The 23,160-nt window shown below is 44.9% G+C and overlaps 6 protein-coding genes across 6 annotated transcripts, besides 1 other annotated feature; 3 read left to right on the plus strand and 3 right to left on the minus strand.

The window, feature by feature from the left end:
* Positions 1-81: 81 nt before the first annotated feature.
* On the plus strand, positions 82-1,074 carry N7458_012477 (uncharacterized protein; the record flags this gene model as incomplete). The annotated part of the gene is made up of 4 exons (XM_056915859.1): positions 82-287; positions 345-770; positions 828-905; positions 963-1,074. 4 exons carry the CDS (start codon positions 82-84, stop codon positions 1,072-1,074), a joined length of 822 nt encoding a protein of 273 aa, XP_056760613.1.
* A 1,341-nt stretch (positions 1,075-2,415) lies between these two features.
* Positions 2,416-3,510, minus strand: N7458_012478 (uncharacterized protein; the record flags this gene model as incomplete). The annotated part of the gene is made up of 4 exons (XM_056915860.1): positions 2,416-2,557; positions 2,607-2,684; positions 2,737-3,234; positions 3,347-3,510. 4 exons carry the CDS (start codon positions 3,508-3,510, stop codon positions 2,416-2,418), a joined length of 882 nt encoding a protein of 293 aa, XP_056760614.1.
* Positions 3,511-4,658: 1,148 nt separating this feature from the next.
* On the plus strand, positions 4,659-5,429 carry N7458_012479 (uncharacterized protein; the record flags this gene model as incomplete). The annotated part of the gene is made up of 1 exon (XM_056915861.1): positions 4,659-5,429. One exon carries the CDS (start codon positions 4,659-4,661, stop codon positions 5,427-5,429), a length of 771 nt encoding a protein of 256 aa, XP_056760615.1.
* A 1,606-nt stretch (positions 5,430-7,035) lies between these two features.
* On the minus strand, positions 7,036-9,878 carry N7458_012480 (uncharacterized protein; the record flags this gene model as incomplete). The annotated part of the gene is given in 5 exon segments (XM_056915862.1): positions 7,036-7,161; positions 7,258-7,924; positions 7,936-8,173; positions 8,497-9,377; positions 9,436-9,878. 5 exon segments carry the CDS (start codon positions 9,876-9,878, stop codon positions 7,036-7,038), a joined length of 2,355 nt encoding a protein of 784 aa, XP_056760616.1.
* A 3,796-nt stretch (positions 9,879-13,674) lies between these two features.
* Positions 13,675-13,692: a sequence feature (Short protein (N7458_012481, KAJ5433325.1) was converted to a misc_feature.).
* Positions 13,693-19,733: 6,041 nt separating this feature from the next.
* Positions 19,734-20,620, plus strand: N7458_012482 (F-box protein; the record flags this gene model as incomplete). The annotated part of the gene is made up of 2 exons (XM_056915863.1): positions 19,734-20,061; positions 20,133-20,620. The coding sequence occupies 2 exons, from the start codon at positions 19,734-19,736 to the stop codon at positions 20,618-20,620; spliced, it is 816 nt and encodes a 271-aa protein (XP_056760617.1).
* A 1,150-nt stretch (positions 20,621-21,770) lies between these two features.
* N7458_012483 (putative malic acid transport protein) lies at positions 21,771-23,048 on the minus strand (the record flags this gene model as incomplete). The annotated part of the gene is made up of 3 exons (XM_056915864.1): positions 21,771-21,944; positions 22,012-22,333; positions 22,399-23,048. The coding sequence occupies 3 exons, from the start codon at positions 23,046-23,048 to the stop codon at positions 21,771-21,773; spliced, it is 1,146 nt and encodes a 381-aa protein (XP_056760618.1).
* Positions 23,049-23,160: the final 112 nt, after the last annotated feature.

A 23,160-nucleotide genomic window follows, 5' to 3' on the forward strand; every position in this document is an offset into this window, starting at 1 on the left:
CACTTTCTTCCCCCCGAGCTGGACGCCCATGCTTTCAAGCTATCTTGCTTTTCTAAAGCCTCCCTCTTCGCAGCTATCATCATGGCACCTCATACCCGAACCACCTACTTCGATGCTCGATTCCGTGGCCTTGTAGGGACTACGGTCACCACATATGACCTTATCTTGGATAGCGCGTCACCAGAATCTACCTCCCTCGCCCCTTCCACCTCGCCCTCTCGCGCTACGACCTCCCCCGCCACACCCTCTGCTCTGCCGAATTCTCCAATGACAGTCGTGTCTACCTCGTCAGGGATCTCCTGAAACTCCCGAACGTGGGTTATTACGGAGAAACTCTCGAAAAGGGCAGCTCCTATGACAGATCACGATGTCAAGATGGGACGCGGGTCAGCTAAGACTGTTGGCAAGTTTCTGTGCCACCTTACAGAAGACCCAAATCAGATAGCGTTTATGCGTATCTACCAACAGATTCCCATCACCGACACGGAGGACGCTGATCACGATACACTGGCTAGACAGGCCGTTCCTCCTGGAGTGTGTGGCGAGCTAGAGTCCTTTAAGCTATTACAGAGTGGACGCTGTAGCGCTGTTCCCCGCTTTCTTGGCCACGCAGAAAGCACACAAGGAGATAACGACCTCGTTCCCGGCGGCTACATCAGATACCTTGTGTGGGAAAAGGTCCCCGGGGAGCCTCTGACAAAGGAATTCTTCTGGGGCTTAGATGATGCCGCACGCAAAGACATCCGTTCTAAGTTCCGTGCCGCCTATGAGTAAGTCTATACAACTCCCTCCTAGGCAGGTAGACGGGATACTAATATAATCAAAAGACAGGTACTTAGTTGCGGGGTAGCACCAGGCCAGTCCAGAATCTCGAAGATCATCTTTGATCAGCCCACGGGCAATCTGTACGTCATGTATGCTATACAAATACGTTGGGAATATATACTAATGATTGACTACAGTCACATTTCGGGGTTCCGAAGGGGATGGCCAATTATCAGTAAACTTGAATGGTCAGAAGCTCGTTACGTCGAGTTTGGACTGGAGAAGCCAAGCAGAGAGAGAGACTACTAGTACCTTCACCCGGAACACTATCTCTTGCTACTCTGGCTCTCGAGGTAGTAAGTAACTGTCATATGGAGATAATACCACGAAGTTTCAGTCACCAACGTCGCCGCGATATCAAGACATACATCTAAAATTGCTCCGTGGGCTAGTGTATTTTTCACATGCTGTATAGCCCTGGCATTCCATCTAGATAAGGTATATCGCTCACGTGGCCTGTTTTCCAGTGTGGGAAGCTTAGAAGGTTATAAGCCCCTCTTCCTCCTTCAGTAGCACACGCCAAGCCTAGTCAAACAACACTAGCTCTAGCATGACGACTCTGCCAATATGGATAAAAAACATAGATATAGGGTGATCGGTTAAATTTTTATCGAGCTGGATATTTCAGTTATCATCAAGGCGTTTTGTTTATTGGAACTAGGTATCAAGTGGGAGGTGGTTATGTGGATGGGTCAACAGTGAATCACGTTTTTTTCACTAAATTTACTAAACGGCCGTTGGCCCAATGAAATCCGGCCTTTACGTGAACGTCTAGTCTAGTACTCTAATGGAGAATAAAATTAACAACTAAAGCGCAAAAAAAAATGACCAGACTGGGGTTCGATCCCAGGACCTTATCGGTGTTAACGATACGTGATAATTAGGGGGTATCGATGGAAAAGTCACGGTTGTGCTTGCTGTTTGGCCCCGATACCGTGGCATTCTCCCCCGTTACCGTGATGTTTCCATCGTGGTATCGGCGCGCCATCGACGACTCTACGCCTTGCCGTATTAGGCCTCCTCACATATCCTTGTCTCCTAGTCTGGCATAGCACGCCGGCGGCTCTATCATAAGCCTACGATAGGGTTTACGAACTAGAGGATATAAAGGCGGATGTGCGTGGAGTTTCGGCAAAATCGCGTGGTCGATTCTCGGGAAACTATAGCCTCTCCACTATAGGGCTTTGTGTAACTATCTTTTAATATAGGATACTATACTAACTATTTTCTAACCCTACCTAATAGGACCTTAGAACTATATTAATATTTATTACTGTTTAATATTTAAATCACTAGAAAAGAACTGAAATAAAGGAGGATAATATAACGGGCCAGAGCCCGAGGATTAGCCATAAGGCCTGGAGACGCATGTCGTAGAATCGCGAAGGGGATATACCGCTGGGCAGAAAACCCCGATCGGCTAGGTATCTTGGCCTAGCCGCATGCCCCTTTTCTTCAAGCTACAGTTTATGAAAAAATCAAACAATCCCCATCTTCCAGCAATTGTAAGCGATCGAATACGTCACTGTTCATTTGTTACTCCATACACATGCTGCCTGATCCGAAGATGATTGCCGAGTTTCAAAAAATTCACCACTCCCAATTTTCCGGGTGCTGACTCCAGTCCAGGTCCTCTTCTGGCGGCTCAGCCAGGTCATACGCAACGTAAAGGGTATCTGACCATTCAAGTTTGTCAAGGATTGGCCATCCCCGCTGAAACCCCGAAATGCGGCTGAAATTGTCAGCAAATTCTGTCAGCATTTAGGGAACCATTAACGTACATATCGCCAGTAGAATGATCGTAGATGATTTTGGAAATTCTTGACAACTGTGGTGCTACACCACAACGTAGTAGCTCTCTTTTGGTTGTGTTAGGATTCGTTATCTGGTTTTCTGGGCTCCAAAACTTACTCGTAGGCAGCGCGAAACTTAGCACGGATATCATCACGTGTAGGGCGGTCCAAGCTCCAGAACAATTCCTCTGTGAGTGACTCCCCAGGGACCTTTTCCCACACAACATATTTGATAAAGCCACTAGGTACGAGATCATTTTGCCCCTGCATCCTTTCGTCGTAGCCAAGGAAACGTGGAACAAGGCTACATCCCTGCCTCATCAATACCTTGAACGCTTCATGTTCACCACAGACCCTGCCAGGACGGCCCTGCTGAGCTCGAGTAGCTAAATTAGCGTACTCGGTCCCAGTAACAGGAATCTGATAGTAGATTCGCATAAAAGCTATCTGTGCCGGGTCCTCCTCTAGGTGGCATAGGAATTTACCAACTGTCATAGGAGGCCCAGCGCCCATATTGACTTGGTCCTGTGCGAGGTAGAGTGCGCTCTCAGAAAGCTTTTCCGTGATAATCCACGAGAGGCAGACCTTCGGGGGCGGGGAGCCAGGGAACGAAAGGCTAGGTTCTGTAGCAGATGATGCCGCAGTAGGATGGACAGTAGTGTGTGAGGCAGTAGTATGCGAGGCCGGAGGAGGTGAGGCCGTAGTAAATGAAACTGGAGGGGGAAAACCCGGGAGGGGGATCCGCAGACAGTGGCACAGGTGCCTCAGAGGCAGGGGAGACGGCCGAGAGCTCTTGTGGGGGGTCGATCTCGTAATAGGTAGTGACCTTAGTCCCGACCAAGTGATCGAGGAACTGAGCATCGAAGTCCGTTTGTCTCGCGGACGGTGCCATGGTGTTTGATGCGAGGAGAGAACCAGGGAAGGGGTAGGAAAAGTGGGAAAAAGCAGCTCGAAAGTCTGGGGGTTTCTGCCAACGAGATTTATGAGGGTAGGAGAAGGCGTAAGGAAAGCAAAGAGCAACGAATGACCACATAATAACGGGCATACCTAGGCGCAGTGCCAAGCTTTGCGGAGCGGGGCGATTTCCGGAGACTAGTCCTGATTAGGAACATCGCCGTTTCCAACCAAGTTTCAAACAAACGATTATTTCCGATGACATTGTGTTGAGCTCGATATCGTTGATAGGATACATCGCGAATTGCATTAAAATTACATTATTTGCTTTCCTGCACCACAACCTCAAATTGCGAACTCTGGTCTTCGATAAGCGCCCTCAGATCAGAGTATCCTCCCGTCCAGCATCGTTGGATGACCGATCTAGCTGCTATTCCGTCAACAACCGGATACTTTTTGTGTGCAAACAGATCATCAATCAGTTCTTTGTATTTCTCTATCTTATCCAGAGACTTAAATAGACCTGGAGGCCTATAGGGCCAATGGCCAGTCATTATCGTGTAGTAAATAGACCCAAGGCTGAAGATGTCCGTTCCCGGCGTCGATTCCGGCGGATCGTAAGGGTTATAAAAGCCTGAATCGGGGAGATGCCGACCGTCTATTTCTTCATTTGTTGAACCTCCAAAGTCACAAAGTAGAAGCTGGAGCTCAATTTCGGCGGCAGTGTGCAATAGAAAATTCTCAGGTCGGAGGTCGGAATGTATTACGCCCTTTTGATGAAGGAACTGAATGGCCTCCGCGGCTTGTGTTCGCGGCAATTACGGAGATTCTGGAGCAGCTTCGAATTTGGGAGCCGGAGATGTGGCGATAGCTTTGGGAAGTCATGTTTGCCAAGTTTGTCAGTAGTTCCCTAGATGAGTCAAGCCCAGTCTGGGTTTAGATACGCGTTCCTTCGTCCCTACTCAACAAACATTCTGATCGTCTCGAACCATTTTCTCTCTTCGTGTTTCGCTCCGCCTCAGCCTTCGAGCTAATCTCTCACGGCTCAGCTTACTCCGTACGCACTCTCTGTGATCCATATTAGATAACTTGCTAACTTAAGAAATAATCAATAGCTTTCGTCACAACAAAACTCGATTTCTCGAGATGCCTCGTCCCGCAGTCCATATTGGCCCGAAGACATTAGTCGAGTCTGCTGCGCCTAGGCTTGAACTAGGCCCATACCACACGACATCAAGCGCCTTACACAATCTCGAGTTCAAGGGGGATCTTCGCCCATGGCCAGGCTTTTTGAGTGTCGTACAGAGTATGTACGAAAGCTACGCCTGGCGGAATGAGTGCCTAGGCCTAAGCCTCCGTACTAGGGACCCCTACACATATGGAAACGTCGTGGTTGGGGACGAGCATGGCGTGCAAGGCCGCTTCCATAAATACTTCGGCGACACTATGAACGCGGTCTTTAACTCGCAATCAATGGGCATGCGCTTCGCAGATTTCAGATGCATACAGTCCACTTATAGTGGTATACCTGATGTGATCTTGATGGATGAAAATCACCAGTTGAAAGTTATTGGGGAGTTTAAGGTGCCCTGGATTCGAGATCACAACATTGGGAAACACTACTACCAACGGGATGGCTTGAGGAAGGTACTCGCCCAGCCGATACAGTACATGCAAGCACTAGGATGTGTGTATGGATTCCTCAGCAACTACGACCAGACAATCTTCCTCAGACAGCTCGTTGATAACCAAGGAGTCTGGAGAATTAAGTATTCTCCAGTGATCCGGGCATCCACCGCATACAAGAGTAGCGATGTGAATCCCGTTGTCTCTGTCAGGCAATGTTTGTTCTATGTAGGATGTGATGCTATGAATCAGGGGCTGGTTCATAACACCACTCCTCTGTGGGTTGTTTGAACAAACCAATCTTCAATATGTTCGAATACATGTGTGTTCAGAGTCACCACCAAGCTCTGGTCTAGAGATATGATAAAGTGACGTGTACTAGAATTGCTGTCTCTACCTATGTCTGTATATCTTATCTTATTTGAACTGAGTGGGCTGGTAGGTAGGTTCAAGATGTCGCCGATCGCCTAATTATTGTGGAATCGACTTTGTATACTATTGATGCGCTCATTTCGCGTTCGTGCGGAGGAAGAGAGTACAATTCTCCTTAAATGTGTTGGCCACTGGTGTTCCAGTCGACATGCTAATGACGCTCTATATACCAACATTGTACGTTAGGTTCAAATTCCAGTATGCTATATTTAGGGAGAAGATGCTGAAAGGAAGGCCGGGGTAATAAATAGCATCCAGCATTAGCTCGCTATGGTAGCCCGGCTGCTGAATCTCGACCAGAAGGTTGATACGGAGTCGTCCGATACCGGCAGCTGATAGCCTGATCTGATTGCACTAGTCGCGTCACGGAAACGATAGGGCGCTTCTCCGGGGGTGTACTCGTGGTAATTTGTGAAGGGGTTTTTATTATTAGGTAGTGATGTGATAGAAGAGGCCGGGGCTAATCGCACACTAACTTGAAAAGATAGACTTCGCTGGTGTTGTTAATATACAAAATTCTAGTTTTTGCACTTTCCATATTTGTTCAAGCGGGGCTTTGCAGAGAGATTAAAGTATATAAGATATTCCAACAACTATGAGACAAGGTAAATGTCGGATTTACACAGTGCGCATAAATCCTAGTGTGTGCACGAATCGTTCATGCACAGTCGGGTCAAAGGGTCGTACGATTTAATCATAGATCTACGATTGTGGAAGAGAGACTATCCACCATAGAGCGAAGAGCGGCAGTTTTAGACAGACAAGTTGAACAGTGGTAGGTCAACGCAGTGTGGTCAGGTAGGCCTAGAAGCTCTAGTCATGAATATAAAAGATATCAAACTTGTTCTATTTTACTAGGAAATTAGGCGGTATTTATAACATGAGGTACACGATAAAAGATCACAAGAGAAGTCGAAGAATACCCAAAATAATGGAAGGAAAATACGAGATTGTTGGGGATTCTCGTTGCTTTTTCATCTGGTGTTGATGTTGATGATCAACATCAATAATTGATATGCAGGCTTATGCATGCGCGCCACATTGTTGATCCGAGGGCCTATGCACACACACATGTTGACACATGTTGACAGTAAATCTAAGCGTGTGCATTGCTACTAGCTAATCCCCCTCCCCTCCGCTTCCCTGGGATATTTCTCATTTTCTGCTATCTTCTTATTTATCTTCCGGCGAGCTATCCTGAATATATAATAGAGGCTAACGAATTCTCTTATAGAAATCGACGAACCTAATGGAATCTATCTAATCTAGCTCAAAAACGCCGGGACGCCTCGATATTGCATACGAGCTCGTCGAAAATAAACTATCTGGAGGGGAGATCTAGCGAGAAAAACAGAACAAACGCAGGGAAACGGCGAGAGAAAGCTTCGGCAGTGGCACTTGAGCATCCACCTCATCAATCTGTGAGACCTAATAATCTCAACAAACCTTCCGTCCCAAAAGGCGATCACATGTGCCTAGTCAAACGAGTCGATACATTAACAAATGGGTCCATATGGCTCTCGTTAAGCACCGTTGAGACAACACCAACTCTATCAGCCATCAAAATCTGAACGCCCGCCGCTTGTTGTACCTGAAATAATTTCGTTAGCTATTGCATTCGCTTATGTACCCCTTAACATTATTTCTTAGACAGTCAAGTTCACTTGTTGTTGGCCCTATTACTCACCCTCACGTTTTCTGGAACGTTGTTTAGTGAGCTATAAGACCCGCAAACAAACCCTGATTGTCTCACATAGCCCACAAGTCTCGGACATAGAAGTAATATGTCGGAAGCGAAGACAATACCGGCCAAATTCCACCGTTTGGAACATCTGACTGCAGCTTGCAAACTGCAAGCTCTCATTTCCAAATCACTAGCCGGAAGCTTTCCGGCATTGGTGATGAACATGACCGGATATCTCTTCTGTTTGATGGCCAAAAGGATACAAATTTCCGGTGTGAAGGAGGAAAGTATTATCTTTCGTCCTCGAGCATTTTGGAATATCTGGTCTAGTATTCGATCGACGAATTCATTGATCTCAAGCGCAACTGGAGCTAAACCGGCTTCAATCGCTTCGTGAAGTCTCGGATATTCTTCTTCGGGTAAGTTCAAACCACAGGACTGGAAAAATAGATATTGGACTGAGAGAGACATACTTATCTCAACATTGAAGTTGATAGAGTCTGGAAGCTTCACGAGCAGCTCTCTTAGCGTGGTGAAAGGGCCCTGGATGAAAGATCCTCGCGTATTTGGCTTGAAACCTTTATTTTTGAGATCAACAGTATATCTCATCCTTTCGAGAACTGGATGGATCTCTTGTATATAGGTTGTCGTCAATGAGCGTGATCGTTGTCTGTATCTAACCTGGTGTTCTGGGCTGCACTTTGTACTACCGTCTCCATGTCTCCAATGTGAATGTTCTCTGGGAAATTGGAGTTTGCTTGCGTGCATAAACTTCCATAGTGAGCCTTCAGAACCCTAGTCATTCTTAGGATGCCTACCTGTTCGAAAGTAAGATCATGGATGGGTACATCAGTACCTGACTCGCTTAAAGAGAAGTCATGGAAAATGACGGGTACAAAGTCTCGAGTAAGCTGCACATCTGTTACGTATTAGCGAATACGAGATTGTGTCATGCTGTTCTCATGTCCTTTTACCGAACTGTTTGACGTTAGACAAGTACACATGTTATGCGCATGATACGTCTTACCTCAACATATGATGCTCCTTGTTTTGTGGCCGAAAGCATGGACTATTCCATGATTAGTGACAAGTGTTACAGATTTGTGGGGGGAGGAGGGTTATTCAACCTCAATTGTGTTCTCTCCGAGTTGAAGATAGCTCCAATCAGCAGTATTTTGACCAGAACCTTTAGCAATGTCAGTCATCTAGAAGGTCATAGTATACAATGCCCAGTTTCGATACCTCTGTGACCAACAAGTTGTGTTCCTCGCTCTGGGAAATAATTGTCGATAGGTGGCGATGTTTTCAGGTCCATGGGCTGTTTCGCAATCAAGAAGGTAAAGGTCACTGTTCCGAGGATCTCAGAAGTCTCCTTTGCCAAAATAGGAATGGTATGTCCCCTGAAAAGGCTTTCGCGGGTTGGTCCAAAGTAATCTTCTTCACTCCGAAGTAGGGTCGCAGCACTGCCTATCAGATCGCCTTTCCCGCACGACGAGCCTTGACGATAAAATTTGAAGACCAGGTGAGCTTCGTTTGGATTGTGTATGGGGAATATAAATGGTTCGTTTGCCATATCACTCAGGATTGGTAAGTGAACCAGGTGGCTAACAGTACTCCCCACTGACACAGACATGTCCAGTGGTGGCGATAAACCGGTGAGAATCTTGTCCTTTGAGGAAATATTCTTGAGCTCGACGCCCTTCACCTGTTTTCCATTCTGCAAAACTCCAATATTGACAATTGCGTGATCAGAAGTGACAGAAAGATCAGACCCCGCGTGATGAACAGGTGGCAAGGACATGATAACAGGGTTGCCGGTCATTTGAGATTTGTCCCATGATTTCAGAAGTTCAGCCAAGGAGAAATGACCCCTCAAGACTACATGTTCTATGGCATACCATCCACGGTAATCAGGTATGCGCTGACTCGCCCCAGCTTGCACGAGGAGCTCGGCGGCCTTCCTGTGCCCCTTTATGCAAGCGATAGTTAACGCAGACCAACCGTAAGGCAACTGTGGATCGTCTATATTTGTCTTTTTGCCGATCTCTAGCAGGATCTTGAGATAATCATCGCGTCCAATCTCAGCTGCGACATAAACTGGGCTTTCTTCATGAGCGGAGCCCCTTGGAGAAAAGAGCCGGGACTTTCCAAGCAAAACAACAACTGTCGTCAAACTGATACCGGATCGCAATATTGAGGAGGCTTTGCATGTGACTCATGATCTTGAAGCTGGGCTGGCCACTCAATCGACCTTCAACCTTCAAGGTGTCCAGGAATATCTTTGCAACAGCCACGTGATTCTCAGCTACCGCATAATGGAATGGTGTATATCCTTGAGCATCTAAAGACAGGATGAGGCTTGATGCTTGTCCTTGATCTTGCACATGACTGAGAATCTTTTGGCATACAGTATCGAGGCCGCATAACGCGCTGTAATGAAGCGGCAAGCGGCCAAGTTTATCCACGGCCAAGACGTTTTTCTGGTCAAGACACAAAATGTCAACAGCAAGCCCAACCGTATTTTCTCGAGTCCCACCACGGCAGATTTCACAGAGAGACTGTCTGTTTTGAATCTGTTCCAGGTGATCATGAAACACGTCTTCTTCGCCCACTCTGGTGATCATGCGGTTCAGAAGACTATGGTCTGCGATTAATCCATTCGCTGAAAAGGCTTTTGATAACAAGTACTGAATTGAACCTCCAGCGTGGTGCGTTATTGAGAGCTCCAGAAGATAGTCGAGAATTGCCTCAGAATTCGACGCAAGAGCATCGTTCACAGGGGAATTACACCTTGGAAAGAAATTCGAGACCAGTTGCTGTCGTGAAAGGATCAGTCATAGGCGGCAGGCAAAAGCCAGGATACATTTATACCCTATTACAAGTTAGTGCTACATCCTATGACTCTCAGGACCAGAGGCACTGCTCTAGATATACTATGTGTGTTTACCATCCATCACTCTCTTGATATCAGCGCGTCGTCTGTGTATGTACCATTACATCAATAAGAGAAGAAAAGGATGGGCTAAAAGGTGAACTTGGCTGATATTTCCATATGAACTATCTCGTTCTCGCACTTTGAAACCCTTTCCAAGCGGCCGGTCAGCAAAGAGATCCAAATACTACGCTAATAATCATAGAGAAAAGGTAGAGCTCCTCTATCTCTCACAATTCACAGCTAGGGCGCTCGCCTTTCCATTGTGGGGTTCAAATAATTCCCCACTAGTAGCAGCTTTGATGGCCGTCTCATCCGTTGGTAAATCCCGAACTAGCCGAGTCAACCGTGAGATGTCCTCGCCGGTTCCAGACCGAAGGGCAACAATCATTCGATGAAGGGCATTATGAGTGACTGATAACTCGGCAATATGTGCCCTCCTTCTCCGGTCGCGTCGGTAGTCGTAGGTGCATTGGTGCTCCTTGGCTCTGCAATTCTCGCATGGGACCTCACCAGAACACTGTAGACGAATTAGAAACATATTGGATCTCAGAGTGTGACATGTCTCCGACCTTGATTCTTTTCTTTTGACAATCCAAGCAAGCGGAAGATATTCTACGCCGCTGCAGCTTGGAGGATTTACTTTCAGCAAGGATGACATGGCTCTCATTCATGTCCTTCGGCAGGAGCTTCCGTAGGGTCTTGGATGTTACCATGGTCCATTATTTAATATAATTTTTTTCAGATCTTTTATATTTGTTTTATCTTGCTGCACTATCCTATGCTATTTGCTTTAGGATTTGTAGTGTTATTCACTATAGGTGGTTTAAGTGGAGTTGTTTTAGCTAATGCTTCACTTGATGTTGCATTCCATGATATTACCAATATTTTATAATATTGGAGGACTCACAGTTATAAATCCCTAGCGTAACTTTTTCTATAATCCAAGACGTATGTAGACGGTAAATTAAACTCTAAAAGAGTACTTTTTTACTAGAGGGGGGAAATGAACGTGAGATGTAGTGAGACTAGAGAGTCCGGCAGGGGATGTAGGGAGGACGCAGAGTCAGGATAGGGGAAGAATTTGCTGGCTTTTTAATTCGTCTATTGCATTGGCCTGAAGCTGTTCTTTGTTTGCTATTGACAAAGAACGAAATGTGGAGGCTGGTCGCTACTATACCTAAGGCGAAGTAGGGCAGTAGGGAAAGGACTAATCAGAGATACCCTATGCACCTATCTATGGTCCTCTTCCTGGTATGTGGCGGTGTGCTACCTCTTCACTTTTCAAACCCGCTTGTTACTCCGACGAAAAGGGGACCTTATATTTAGATATGATCCGAAGGTAAGTAAGGGTCCGCGGTTGCTGCGCGGTGGCAAATCTCTATCCCTGATGGTTGCAACGTTAATTGAGATTACCATATTAGCGAACGCTATCATGACCCGTAATAACTTGATTCATGCGATTTTAAAGCTGATTAGACGCGACTAAAAATAACTGACTGGCTAGCTAGACTGACTGACTTCACTAAGGTGACCAAGGTACCTTGTGACACATCTCAACCAACACATAGCACTGACAAGTAATCAAATGCCTCGCAGCATCAACGTCCTATCCAATTTCCTCTTACCTACTCGAAATATAAATTGAAGCAAATGTCTAAGGACTATATTTCCGGTTTCAGACTCGTCAAAATTATTGCGAAAAATTTTACGGGTTGTCCTGGTGTAAGCGCGCAGTTCAGCTAAGCTATGGAAGAGCCACACAAAGAAAACATGGTTTATTCCTTTCGTGAAAGACATCAACATGTCTCATACGGCAAGAAGTCAACCAACTGGCCATGTTGAGTCAGCTTCACACAAGCTTTTGAGAAAAGCAAGGCCAAGCGTAGTTGACAATATGTGGGGTATTCGATAAGGCGAGCCGGCAAAAAAAGAAATGACCAGACTGGGGTTCGATCCCAGGACCTTGTCGGTGTTAACGACACGTGATAACCAACTACACCATCCGGCCAATTGATGTATGAAGATTTGAATTAATGCTATATATATCAAGACATAGACAGATTAGGAATGTTGACATAATTTCACCGTGGCTGGCCAAGCTGAGGGTATTCAAATAGTTTTTTAATGAATACATGAAATCTTAAAATTTAAAAAGCAATAGCTGGAAGCTTGCTTCAGTCTGGAACAATAATTCTTAATTCAAACTTGCGTTATTCGTGATTGCTTCCTGGCTCCTAACTTCCGCCCTTGGTCAAGAAGCGACTCAAGTTCGGTCAATTCGTGTACTGCTCCCGCGAGAGGTTGAGAGTGTGTTGTTAGCGAATTCTTGGCAAGTCGGTTAGCCTTATTATAAATAGAGAGAGCTCTCGGATAATTTTCAGTGATATAAGCAAGGATAGATTCTAAATCCTTCCACGGAACGTCGTGCCTATAGCTAATAGATGTTTTAGCTGCCGCCTATACTGCAGCCTAGAAATAACAACCTTTACTCATATAATAGTGGAAATTTTCTTGCCTGCGAGAAAACTACACCACGCGATAAACGGTCGACGACGAAGGACCACCGTCTTCTAATCTTCATTTGCCTTGTGAGCCTATTACGATGACGTCTGCGGAAAATCTCCTTCATATTGTCCCATTCGGGATATAGCGACTCCAAAATTAGGCGCCCGTTCTGTTTTTCCATGTGCTATTCCATATTACAATCACGGCTTGAAAATCATGTAAATTTACGTGTATCGGTGGCAGGTCTTCTAAGGAGCCAATTAAGATTTTCTCAAAAGCGAAACATAATTGGAGGCATTCCAAATTACTGCAGAGAAAAGAAGGCACATATAATTATCTAAACGCTGAGAATGATACAAGGCAGTACTAGAAATGGAGAAAGGATGGTTGGCTGATAACCAACGACACTTGACACAATATAACATCATTTGATTTGTTAATATGGCAGCAAGGCTACGTTTTATCCTGCAAATAGGTAGCATACGAGAAAACCTTTAATAGGTGCCCTATAGAGGGGATATTTCTTTAGCTTCGTAAGGTTCTCTGCACATAACAAACAGAGCAAATGTCTATATCCAAGCATTGCCTAACGATCTAGGTGCTCGTAGCAGATCTTGCACCTTAGCTTTTCCTTTAGTTATGAGAGCACCTCTTTCCTCTTTCGGTGTACGTTCCTCTTCAGACGAAGTTTATCCTGGAGTATTCGGTTTGTCGCTTGTAACTTCGTGATTTTATGGCCTAGTGTAGTTTGAAGCTTCTTAAAAGTATTATTCTAGTCCTTTATTAGCTATGGAAGAAGAAAGTGTAGCGAGGAGCTTATACTAAAGAAGATCGCTCTTTCGTCTCTATCCGCCTTTGCTTCCGTGATGATGTCGAGCTAGTCGAATCACCGATTGATTCAGCGAACACGCTCTTATAATCTAGGTATCTGTAATCACGACGAGGGCCTCTTCTAGGTCGTGAATGACCTAGCTCGGGGCTTAGTAATACATCGTCATCGGCAATAATGATAGGGTTTGATATAGTACTACTAGTCGCTATACTAAGAGGGAGAAAGAAAATATCACCTCGCTAGATATAAATAAAATAGAGAATAAGAGGCCGGTACAAGACCGGGGAAATGAAGCCTTTTATATACCTGTGAACCAGCACGGACCGACTCAGCCCCGGGAAGTACTCGGGCACTGGTATTATCGCAGCTTTGCACGATTGGATGACAGTTTATGATGGAGTGAGATATGGTGTTTCATGTGGTACCCTGACAAGGCAGACAATATATATCTATATCTAGCTCGATGATTAAGTATGCCTTATTCAACAATAAGGCTCAGGCGGCGGTAGGATTACAAATATGTGTACCGATCGTGTCTATCTCGATAGACAGTACAGAGGAACTGCACAAGAGATTTGACTATTCTGTCTCTCCATCGGATCCAACCATCCTACACCAAAATACTTTCGCTATTTTAGGACTGCGCTGTGTTATAGCCAGCTGTCTAGCTAAGCTCTGTTCGCCGAGGGACCAAGAGAGAAGACGAAACGTGCAGGACAGACCGGTACGGAGGTAATCCTGGCAGCACATCCAGTCTGCATGACGCTGGTGATTTTCTTGCCGGCGAGGAGAACTACTCCATGAGATAACCGGCCGATGGTAACAGACCATCGTCGGCCAATAAGTACTTGGCACCTGAGCTTGTCACGATGACGATGTCGGGCCCTGTCGCTTAAGTGGTCCCATCCTTCCGCATTAAGTTGGCGCAGAATAGTATCGTAAAGACCGGCATTCGTAAGAGATGCCACATCATCACCGAATTTATATTGACGGAAATGAGAGAAAAGGTATCAGTGCCTTACTGCCCACCCAAACCGCTTCCCGGTTTGGGTGCGCCCGCAATCCTGGGCATTCCGCAATCCTGGGCATTTTTCTACTAGTAGCCTACTACTATCCAATTCAACCACCCAACATGCCTAAATCTACTGATTTTGATGAATCTCGCTTGACCGAGGCCTGCAAATTGGTTTTATCCTAAAAGAAACCAAATATCACTAAGATTGCGCGTGAATTCGGTGTTAGCCGCCAGACCTTGACTAGACGCGTCGAAATGGCTAAATCGCCTATTACACCTACTAAATCGCTGAAAAATCTCCTAGAGCCACACCAGGAGAAAGCCTTGGTTAGTTGGATAGCTCAAATGCATGGCTGGAACCTACCACCTACTGCTGCGGTAGTAGGCGCATGGGCAAATCGCGCACTCGCGCGATCGGGACAGCCGGATACGCAGGTTGGTAAAAACTGGGCGTATAGCTTTATAAAGCGTCTACTAAAAAATCTTGGCCTAGGTCCTGTGAAGCAAAAGACTAAGGAACTAAGGCGAATCTAAGCGGAGGATGCAGGCCTTCTTCAACACTGGTACGACTAGCTAGAACTGGTCCTCTATAACGTCCCCGCTCGGCTAGTATATAACTTCGATGAATGCGGGTTTCAACCTGGTTAAGGGCGAGCACGAAACGTTATAAGGGCTAAATTATCTTGCCCTGATCTCGCTGAGACTGAGAGAGGCGAAAATATCACTGTACTAGAGTGTATTGCTGTAGACGGCTGGTAGATAGACCCTCTCTTTATATTTAAGGGAACTAGCCGAAATCTTATAGAGGCCTGGTTCTACGGTAGCGAAAACCTCTTACTAGACACGATGACGGCTATATCTCCTAATAGCTGGATTTCTGATAAATTAGCCCTAGCCTGGCTAGGCTATTTTATTCAATTGACTGCTTATCGTGTGAATCGGGGTGAAAAGCGCGTTCTTATATTCGACGGCTATAGCGCGTATCTTATACTCGAATTTCTTCAACTCTGCGAGGATAATACGATTATCCCCTTTGCGTTTATGCCGTATTCGACGTATATTTGCTAGCTACTTGATGGAAAGCCCTTCCTAAATTATAAGTAGTAATTTCGGTTAATAAATAATGAGCTAGCTTTCTAGAGTGGCCAGCCGTATAGGAAATCGGATTTCCTCGCGATTATCGGGCTAATTCGCAAGAAGGCGTTTATACAGCGAATTATCCGCGAATCCTTTAGAGATCGTGGAATCTATCCAGTTGACGGTAGTAAGGTTATTGATAATCTTGCTAAGGATTTAGTGATTCCTGATCTATACGTACTAGATCTTCGCTTATAGGGCTCGCATACACCATCACCACCACCACCTAATCTCTCGTCTTCTAGTGTTGAAAATAGCCCTCCGAAATCTATCGAAGCACTATGCAAGAATCAGGCGAAGGTTACTAAACACCTCGAGGATCTATTAGATAAGATATAGCGAAATCTATCGAGGTTGATAGCGCACCAGCGGGAGATGGCGGAGGAGCTTTCGATAACGCGGGATACAATTCAGCGTATAAGGGCCGCGCAGGCTCTAGTACGTCGAAAATACACCAAGCGACAGGTTAAACTACTTAGCCAGACTGGTATATTAACTATACGCGATGCGAATCGGTCGATTAAGACCAGGAAGGAGGAAGAATTGGCTAAGGCGGAAAGAAAGCTAGCTAAGCAGTTCAAGAAATTATATGGCTACGAACCCACACAGCGATCGGAGGAATCTATTCAGCGGGCAATTGCTAATGAGGAAGCGGCTAGGCAGGCAGGAGGGCTTTTTTTTGTTGATAATTAGCTAGTTGGTTGGTAAATTTGACGATTTCTCTACAAAATGCCCAGGATTGCGGAATGCCTAGGATTGCGGGCGCACCCAAAGCGGGAAGCGCTTTGGGTGGGCAGAAAGGCACTGATAGTAATATGTCATTTCCAGAGGAATCTATCCTATTGACTCATCTTTGAGCGTGCTGAGGCGATTGAAGCCGGCAACAATTTTCTCTAGTATCGAGCCTTGGCCATAGTCTTCAGCGCAGATACGTCGCCACCGCAGATATTGGTCTCTGAGCGTATTTCGATCGCTGCGGAACAGGTCGCTTGCCGTAAATGTAAAACTTCGATTCACTAATGTGCGAGAAATCCATGCTTTTGAGTTGGGCGTGTCCACGTGAGTCACATTCGACGTTGATAGCAGTTCAGAGACTTCAGAGGCAGGGGCTGCCGGCGCAATATGGCCAGATGCTTCAACTGACGCCGGGACGCCGTTTCCTTGAGAAAAGCTTCTGGGAAGTGTAAAGAACGGAGAATCCTTCATGCTCGAATTGAGGATTTTCGATAGCGTACTGAAGGAAAGTAGCGCCAAGTTGTACAAGCTGTGGCAGGGAAGCTTCCATTTTGGAGGAAAACCAGAGGATGTGGTCTTTGAATAAAAGAGAACAATATGAATCTGACTATTTCTCAGTCCTCCGTCGATGTCATGTGCCACGTCATGGTTTCATTAAATTGTAGATACCGTGTGTCAGCACCTGCATCCCGGCGCTGTTTACCAGGGGCCACAGCACGGTTTCTCTAGAATCGTGTATACCATGTGCCAGTGCCCGCATCCCGGCGCTGTTTACCAGGGGCCACAGCACGGTTTCTCTAGAATCGTGTATACCATGTGCCAATTCCCGCCTCCTGGTACCCCCTGCCTCCCGGCGCTGTTTACCGGGGGCCACAGCACGGTTTTTCTAAAAGCGTGGATACCATGTGCCAGTGCCCGCCTCCCGGGGTTGTTTACCAGGGGCTATAGCACGGTTTCTCTAAAAGTGTGGATTCTATAGTGAAATGAGCTGATATGGATAGTTTCTTCCTAGCCTTGTATATTATCTCATATGATAGAACTCAAAAAAAGATTAGGTAGTGATAAAGAGAAGCCGTACTAAGTTTGCACACCTGCTAAGCTAGACGGAGCTTGCAAACATAATTTGCACTACGGCTTCTTCCATTACTGCCTTTGACTATCACAGAGCTAATTAGCGGTCGTGGAGTAGGGTCCTGGATTATGGAATACTGATATAGGCACTACAGGCCAACCAATTATCTCAGTTTCTATATTAGTCTGCTACATATGCTCGAACCCTTCATGAATAAGTTGTCCTTCTCTATAACCAAGAGTCCGCCAAAATTTAATCCGGAAATTGAGCTGATTAGATCCGAATTCATCGTTGTCCGAATCTCTAGTCATATCATCGTCCGAATCCTCGGTTATCTCTTCATCCAAATCTTTGGTCATCTCTTCGTCCGAATCTTTAGGGATATTGTCGTCTAAACAATCGGTTATATCGTCACCTCTAGTATACAAACGCAGACGAGAGATATCTGCTATACAAGGCAAGGTTTGAAGCCTTAGAAATATTCTCTGCTACTCTTCGATAATATTATGCATTTTGTCGGGTTTTATTAAGTGCTATAGTTGCTCGAACTATATACTTGATAAGTATATACTTTCTAACTTCGGTAGTAGATAGGCTCTGGTTATTAGTAAGGTAGAGAGGAACAATCGAGCCTATAGCAAGTTTAACATAGTTAAGTACGGATAGTAACATACAAGATCTTGAAGCGTTATACTATTAACAGAATTTCAACCTAAGTTTAAGGAACTCCACGTTTAGGAGAGTACGTAAGAGATCTAGGAATTAGTATTCTACGAGCTCCCGCGTACCTCGGAAAGGAATATACTCTATACTGAATTTTTATAAAAGTAGGCAGCTACGCGTAATAACAAGGAGTGATTTTACGTCGGCTAAGCTATAAAAAGCAATATTAACAACTTATAAATATCGGTATTTTGTAATATATTCGCTTATACTTTACTATAAGCAGGAGCGACTCGTTATAAGCTAAGAATTTAAAGCCTTTTAAACTTTAGTAATTATTCTACCTAGTTTTCGTGCTATTCTCGTAGGTATAGGGCCTTTAGGCTTAGCTATAGGGTTTAACCTATAGAGATAGATACTAAATCTAGATTATAATAGGGGGTTATAAGCGCTAATATTTCGAGGCGCTAGTATTATTTAAGATACGGTAGTAGTTCCGTAGTAGATTAACCGGAATTATAAACCGGGTCCGGTTCCTCTAGGTGAAAAAAGCGTAATTTATAGTATTTTAATAACTGATAAAGATAGTTAATACTTTAGTCTATATTTAATTTGTAGATTATAAGAGCTTTAAGATTAGCAAAATTGTTCTATTCCTGTTGATAATAGTTCCTAAAGAAGTAGAGAGAGTACGGAAGACATATATAAGAGGAGGTAAAATCTTAGCTAGATTAGGTTATTAAGATCTCGTAGTAGATATTATTAATAGCTAAGTACTCTACGGTTAGAGTAAGAAGAAGATCGGAGATAAATAACTAATCTTAGCTAACGATCTTGTAAGGGATTATAAGACTCGCTAGGCCCCGTCCCTTCAGTCGTAAAAGAAGTTCTATAGAGTACCGATAGCGTAGGGCGCGACACTTTTCGAAGTATATAAGTCTCGTCTAGGGGTTATAGATTTATTAATCGCGGGTGTCTCTAGCAAGAGGAGAAGGTGCTTCACAAAACTTATATTTCGAGCGAAGCGTTTTCGCGACGCTATAAAGAGGCTATTCAGTGATCTAATGTCTAGTGTACGAAATTGTATATTATTTATAGAGCTAATATAGAGTTTTCCCAAAGCTTCTACGTTCTAAACGCTGTTAACACAGGTATAGTTTAGAAGATCTAGAACTATGTGAATATTGTCGATGACTAAGCCAACAATTTCCGGAAGGAGAAGTGGATTTCGTATATCTCGATATATAATAGTAGCTATTATATGTACTATAATGGAATCGAGTTTAAGTAGCGATGCTGATTCAAAACAAATGCAGGTCGATGTTGTACTGGGTCCTTCTTTCAATTGCATGACCTTCGATCGTCTAGAAAGGCAAATCAACAAAAGATAACGCAGGATTTCCCATCTTTCTTGGCATTTTTTGAAGATCCTTTTTGCGCCACGGTCACATGATCCAGGACTATTTAGATTCCCCAGACGGTCAGACCCTCAATAGAACTTATCTTCCTATACATCTCTGAATTAAAGATGCTTCCTTCTCCTCTTCTTCCACATTAACAGATCCTTTCAACACCTACGCCCAAAATGTGTATAATTCCGGGACTAAACACTATCCCTCCCGAGGTCGTCATCAAAATATTTGGTGAACTCTCTCTGTTAGAGGCGCTTCACCTGGCCGCGACTTGTTGTCGACTCCGCCAGATCTTGGATGAAAATACGCCTACTATTTACGAACGTCTACGCAGGCAGATTCAATGTGAAAAATATGCGAGAGTTCTACTCGCAGATCAGGGGGTTCTGCCGTCCGGTTCTTCGGTAACTATACAGGGCCTTTTACGATTACGACGGAACTCCCGTATCGTGGAGAAGGCGATCGACGTGTTTGATCGTGATATTACACCGCATATTCGGAGTGAGCATACTGATCACTAAGTGTGGTAACTATAAAAGACTTTAGTTTTATTAATATTAAATTTCCTATAGTTCCCACTACGGATGTTGATGACGAATTTTACGGAGGAAAAACGCGTCCGTTGCATTTGACGCCGACAGAGCGTCATCGATTCACTCGGAGCTACTATCAAGTCTGGAGTATATTCCTACTTGATCGACCATCTCGACAACAACGATATAGAAGTATGCTGCTGAAGCATTTATACATGCTCTACGAAATGATTTATCTTGATCAGCCGATTGGTGACAAAACGGAATCGCTCTCATTTAACGAGAAGCGAACCGAACTCCTTCAAGAAGTTGACAAACTTCTCCGTTCTCTCTACCACCATTTCCATGGAAATGAGTTTATCAATTTCTCAGGTTACAGCATTTCCATGCGCACACAAGGGCATGCAGCTATATGGGACCATTGCCAGCCTGATTTGAAGTGTATCGTTTGCTTCTCGTGGCGGTCTCCAAAGAAGCAGCCCGTCAAGGTTGAAGGAGTGTGGGACTGTACGACCGAAGAAGAGTGAAGTTATATTTCCATACTATGAATGACATTGCAGGAGCTTCGAACAATTGCTCAATTATACGTGATAACCAACTACACCATCCGGCCAATTCGATATAATAGAGGCCAATTTTAGGAATCGTAAGCAATCCTGAGTTGGTACATAAACCTACGATTGTCGCTAGGATTAACATTAAAGTTTCAAGCCATAACTACACAGATAGATAATTCAACACCCCTCTGAGGGAAAAGTAATTCGATCTATAAAGTACTGTCTTTGGGAAATGCGCTTTCACTTGAAACGGCCACCATAACTGTGTGAAGGTTGTTATATATAACCAGTCACATTTGTGGTCGGTATATAGTGTAGACCTTGAATGATAATCACATATAAACATAGCAAACTAGATATAAATTTGATCCGAGAAATAGGTGACTCTAAGTATTATTCTAGCTAGTATCCTGATTAATGTGACGATCGTCAGCAGGATTGATGCCTGGTTCCTGAGGCATCCATCTACTATTTAGATAGCTCTCTTGTCGTTCTGCCTTCTTTCCTTCTTTCCTTCTCTCATGCTTAGTTGTTTTGGTCAAATGCTACCATGTTGATTGATAAATATCTCTCTCGTGCCTGAGCGTAACAATTAATTTCAATGTTTTCTTTTCTTTTTCTTCTACCTCTCATACAAACAACGTAGGAGTAGCGAAATATCATACATCATCCTGCGGCTCTCTGCTTGCTCCTCTGTCCCGCCAACTTTCAGCCGTAGTTCCCCGGGCGAGATGCTCCTCTCGTCTAGATTTCTTATCGCGAATTGTGATAGAGTCCTGTATCACCAACGCGCTTTATTCCCTCGAAATACCTTGATATCCTCATGGTCGGGAAGGGTTGGCACCCTAATCTACTAGCAGCTAACAATGGATGCCACGCTCATTAAGGCCATGCATTCCGCTGTGTCTTCCCGAAAAGATCTCATACAAAGAAATTTCGGATCTGTTATCCTCAATTGCAACTCCATGGCCCAAAAGAAGTCCAGCATAGCGGTCTCAGTGCCCCAGCGTCGAATCGGCGAATCTGTGACTGCCGCCAACAGCCTTTGCTTGTCATTGTTGTATAGTTGTCTAGCATTTTAACCCAGCAATACAAATTCAGGAAGTCTTGAAGTAATGATCTAGTCTGTCCATCTGGTGCCCCAGATCTCCCCGGTATTCATCCCTTTGATAGTGAAGATATGGTTCACAGCCCAGATTATGACAAGCAATAGAAGTAGTACCGTGGACCATACCTTGAAGGCCGGAGAATCCATAATCTTACCCAACTGCACGGCAGCGTTTGTGTATACACCCTTTTCAATCACGCAAGTGTTGTTAGCGTCATAGGTGTTATCAATAGAGACCACCGCAACCACTTACCATGGGAAAGACGAGAGCCCAGGCAGACAATGTGAAATGTGAGTGTCGTATACCTCCTGGCTGGGAGATACAGGTATGTATGATACTAATTATAGCAAAGATCCACCAGAATGTGCCATAGCCCCAAGCTAGCAGGCCGGCGAACTGACTTGTGAAAGCAATGGGCTTAGCAGCCTCGGCAGTCAAGAATGTGCCTTGGTCATAACCCGCGAAGCTTCCTCGTAAAACCGCTTGGCCGAGTGCTTGCAAAGCAAAGCTTCCTTGTCCAAATGGGCCACACAGAATCATATCCTGATATATCTGTTCCAAGGGTGGGAATGATCTGTCAAAAAGTCTTGTCACAAAGACATCGTTGAATGCCATTGCAAGCGCAAGTCCGAGGCCGACTTCAAGGTAAGAGACAATAATGACGGGAACTTGTAGACGGTCACTGAGAGCGCGTATCGACATATGACACCCCCGCCAGCAGCCGAAGTCGGAGCTGCAATTAATGGGAGAAGCACACAAGGTGTGACTGCCTTGACACCAGGTGACTGGACTTTGACGAAGAAATAGGGGATTCCCATTACTGATATAACAGCCATAGCAGTATTGATCCACCAGAGAACATATGCGACAATACCCCAGGCCGATCCCCACTGGCGAACGAGCACAAGAACGATCATTTGGATAATCAATGTGAATGTAATTGAAATGCTAGCGAGGCATGCGGTCTCAATCATACTTGTTCGCAGCGCATGAGCGACATGTCGAGGGTACATGAGAACTCGGAGTAGGTAGAGTGATACGCCCGCCGTCAATAATGCGATAGTGTAAATCCACGCGATGACGGATATAATCGCCAGTCCCCGAAACTGATAGTCTAGTTGATGAAGAATCAAAGATATGATACCAGTTCCTTGGGGAACAAGAAACCATTGCGACGAAAAGTTCCACAATGCGCGTGAGACGGGCGATGTCGGTGGTCTGTTTACGCCGGTTTCCAATTCTGAGTCTTGCCGAGCACCATTTTTAGGGCCGTGATGATCTGGTGACATTACTGACTTTTACTCGAGCAGCTGCCAATTGGTGACAATAGTTATTAGTGCGCATATAGACTCAAGGATCGTGTAATGATAGCGTGGGCGGTAACACTGATGAAATGAATGA

Source organism: Penicillium daleae (genome assembly GCF_028827525.1).
Source record: "Penicillium daleae strain IBT 16125 chromosome Unknown utg000009l_segment0_segment0, whole genome shotgun sequence".
In the NCBI taxonomy this organism is placed as follows: Eukaryota; Fungi; Ascomycota; class Eurotiomycetes; order Eurotiales; family Aspergillaceae; genus Penicillium; species Penicillium daleae.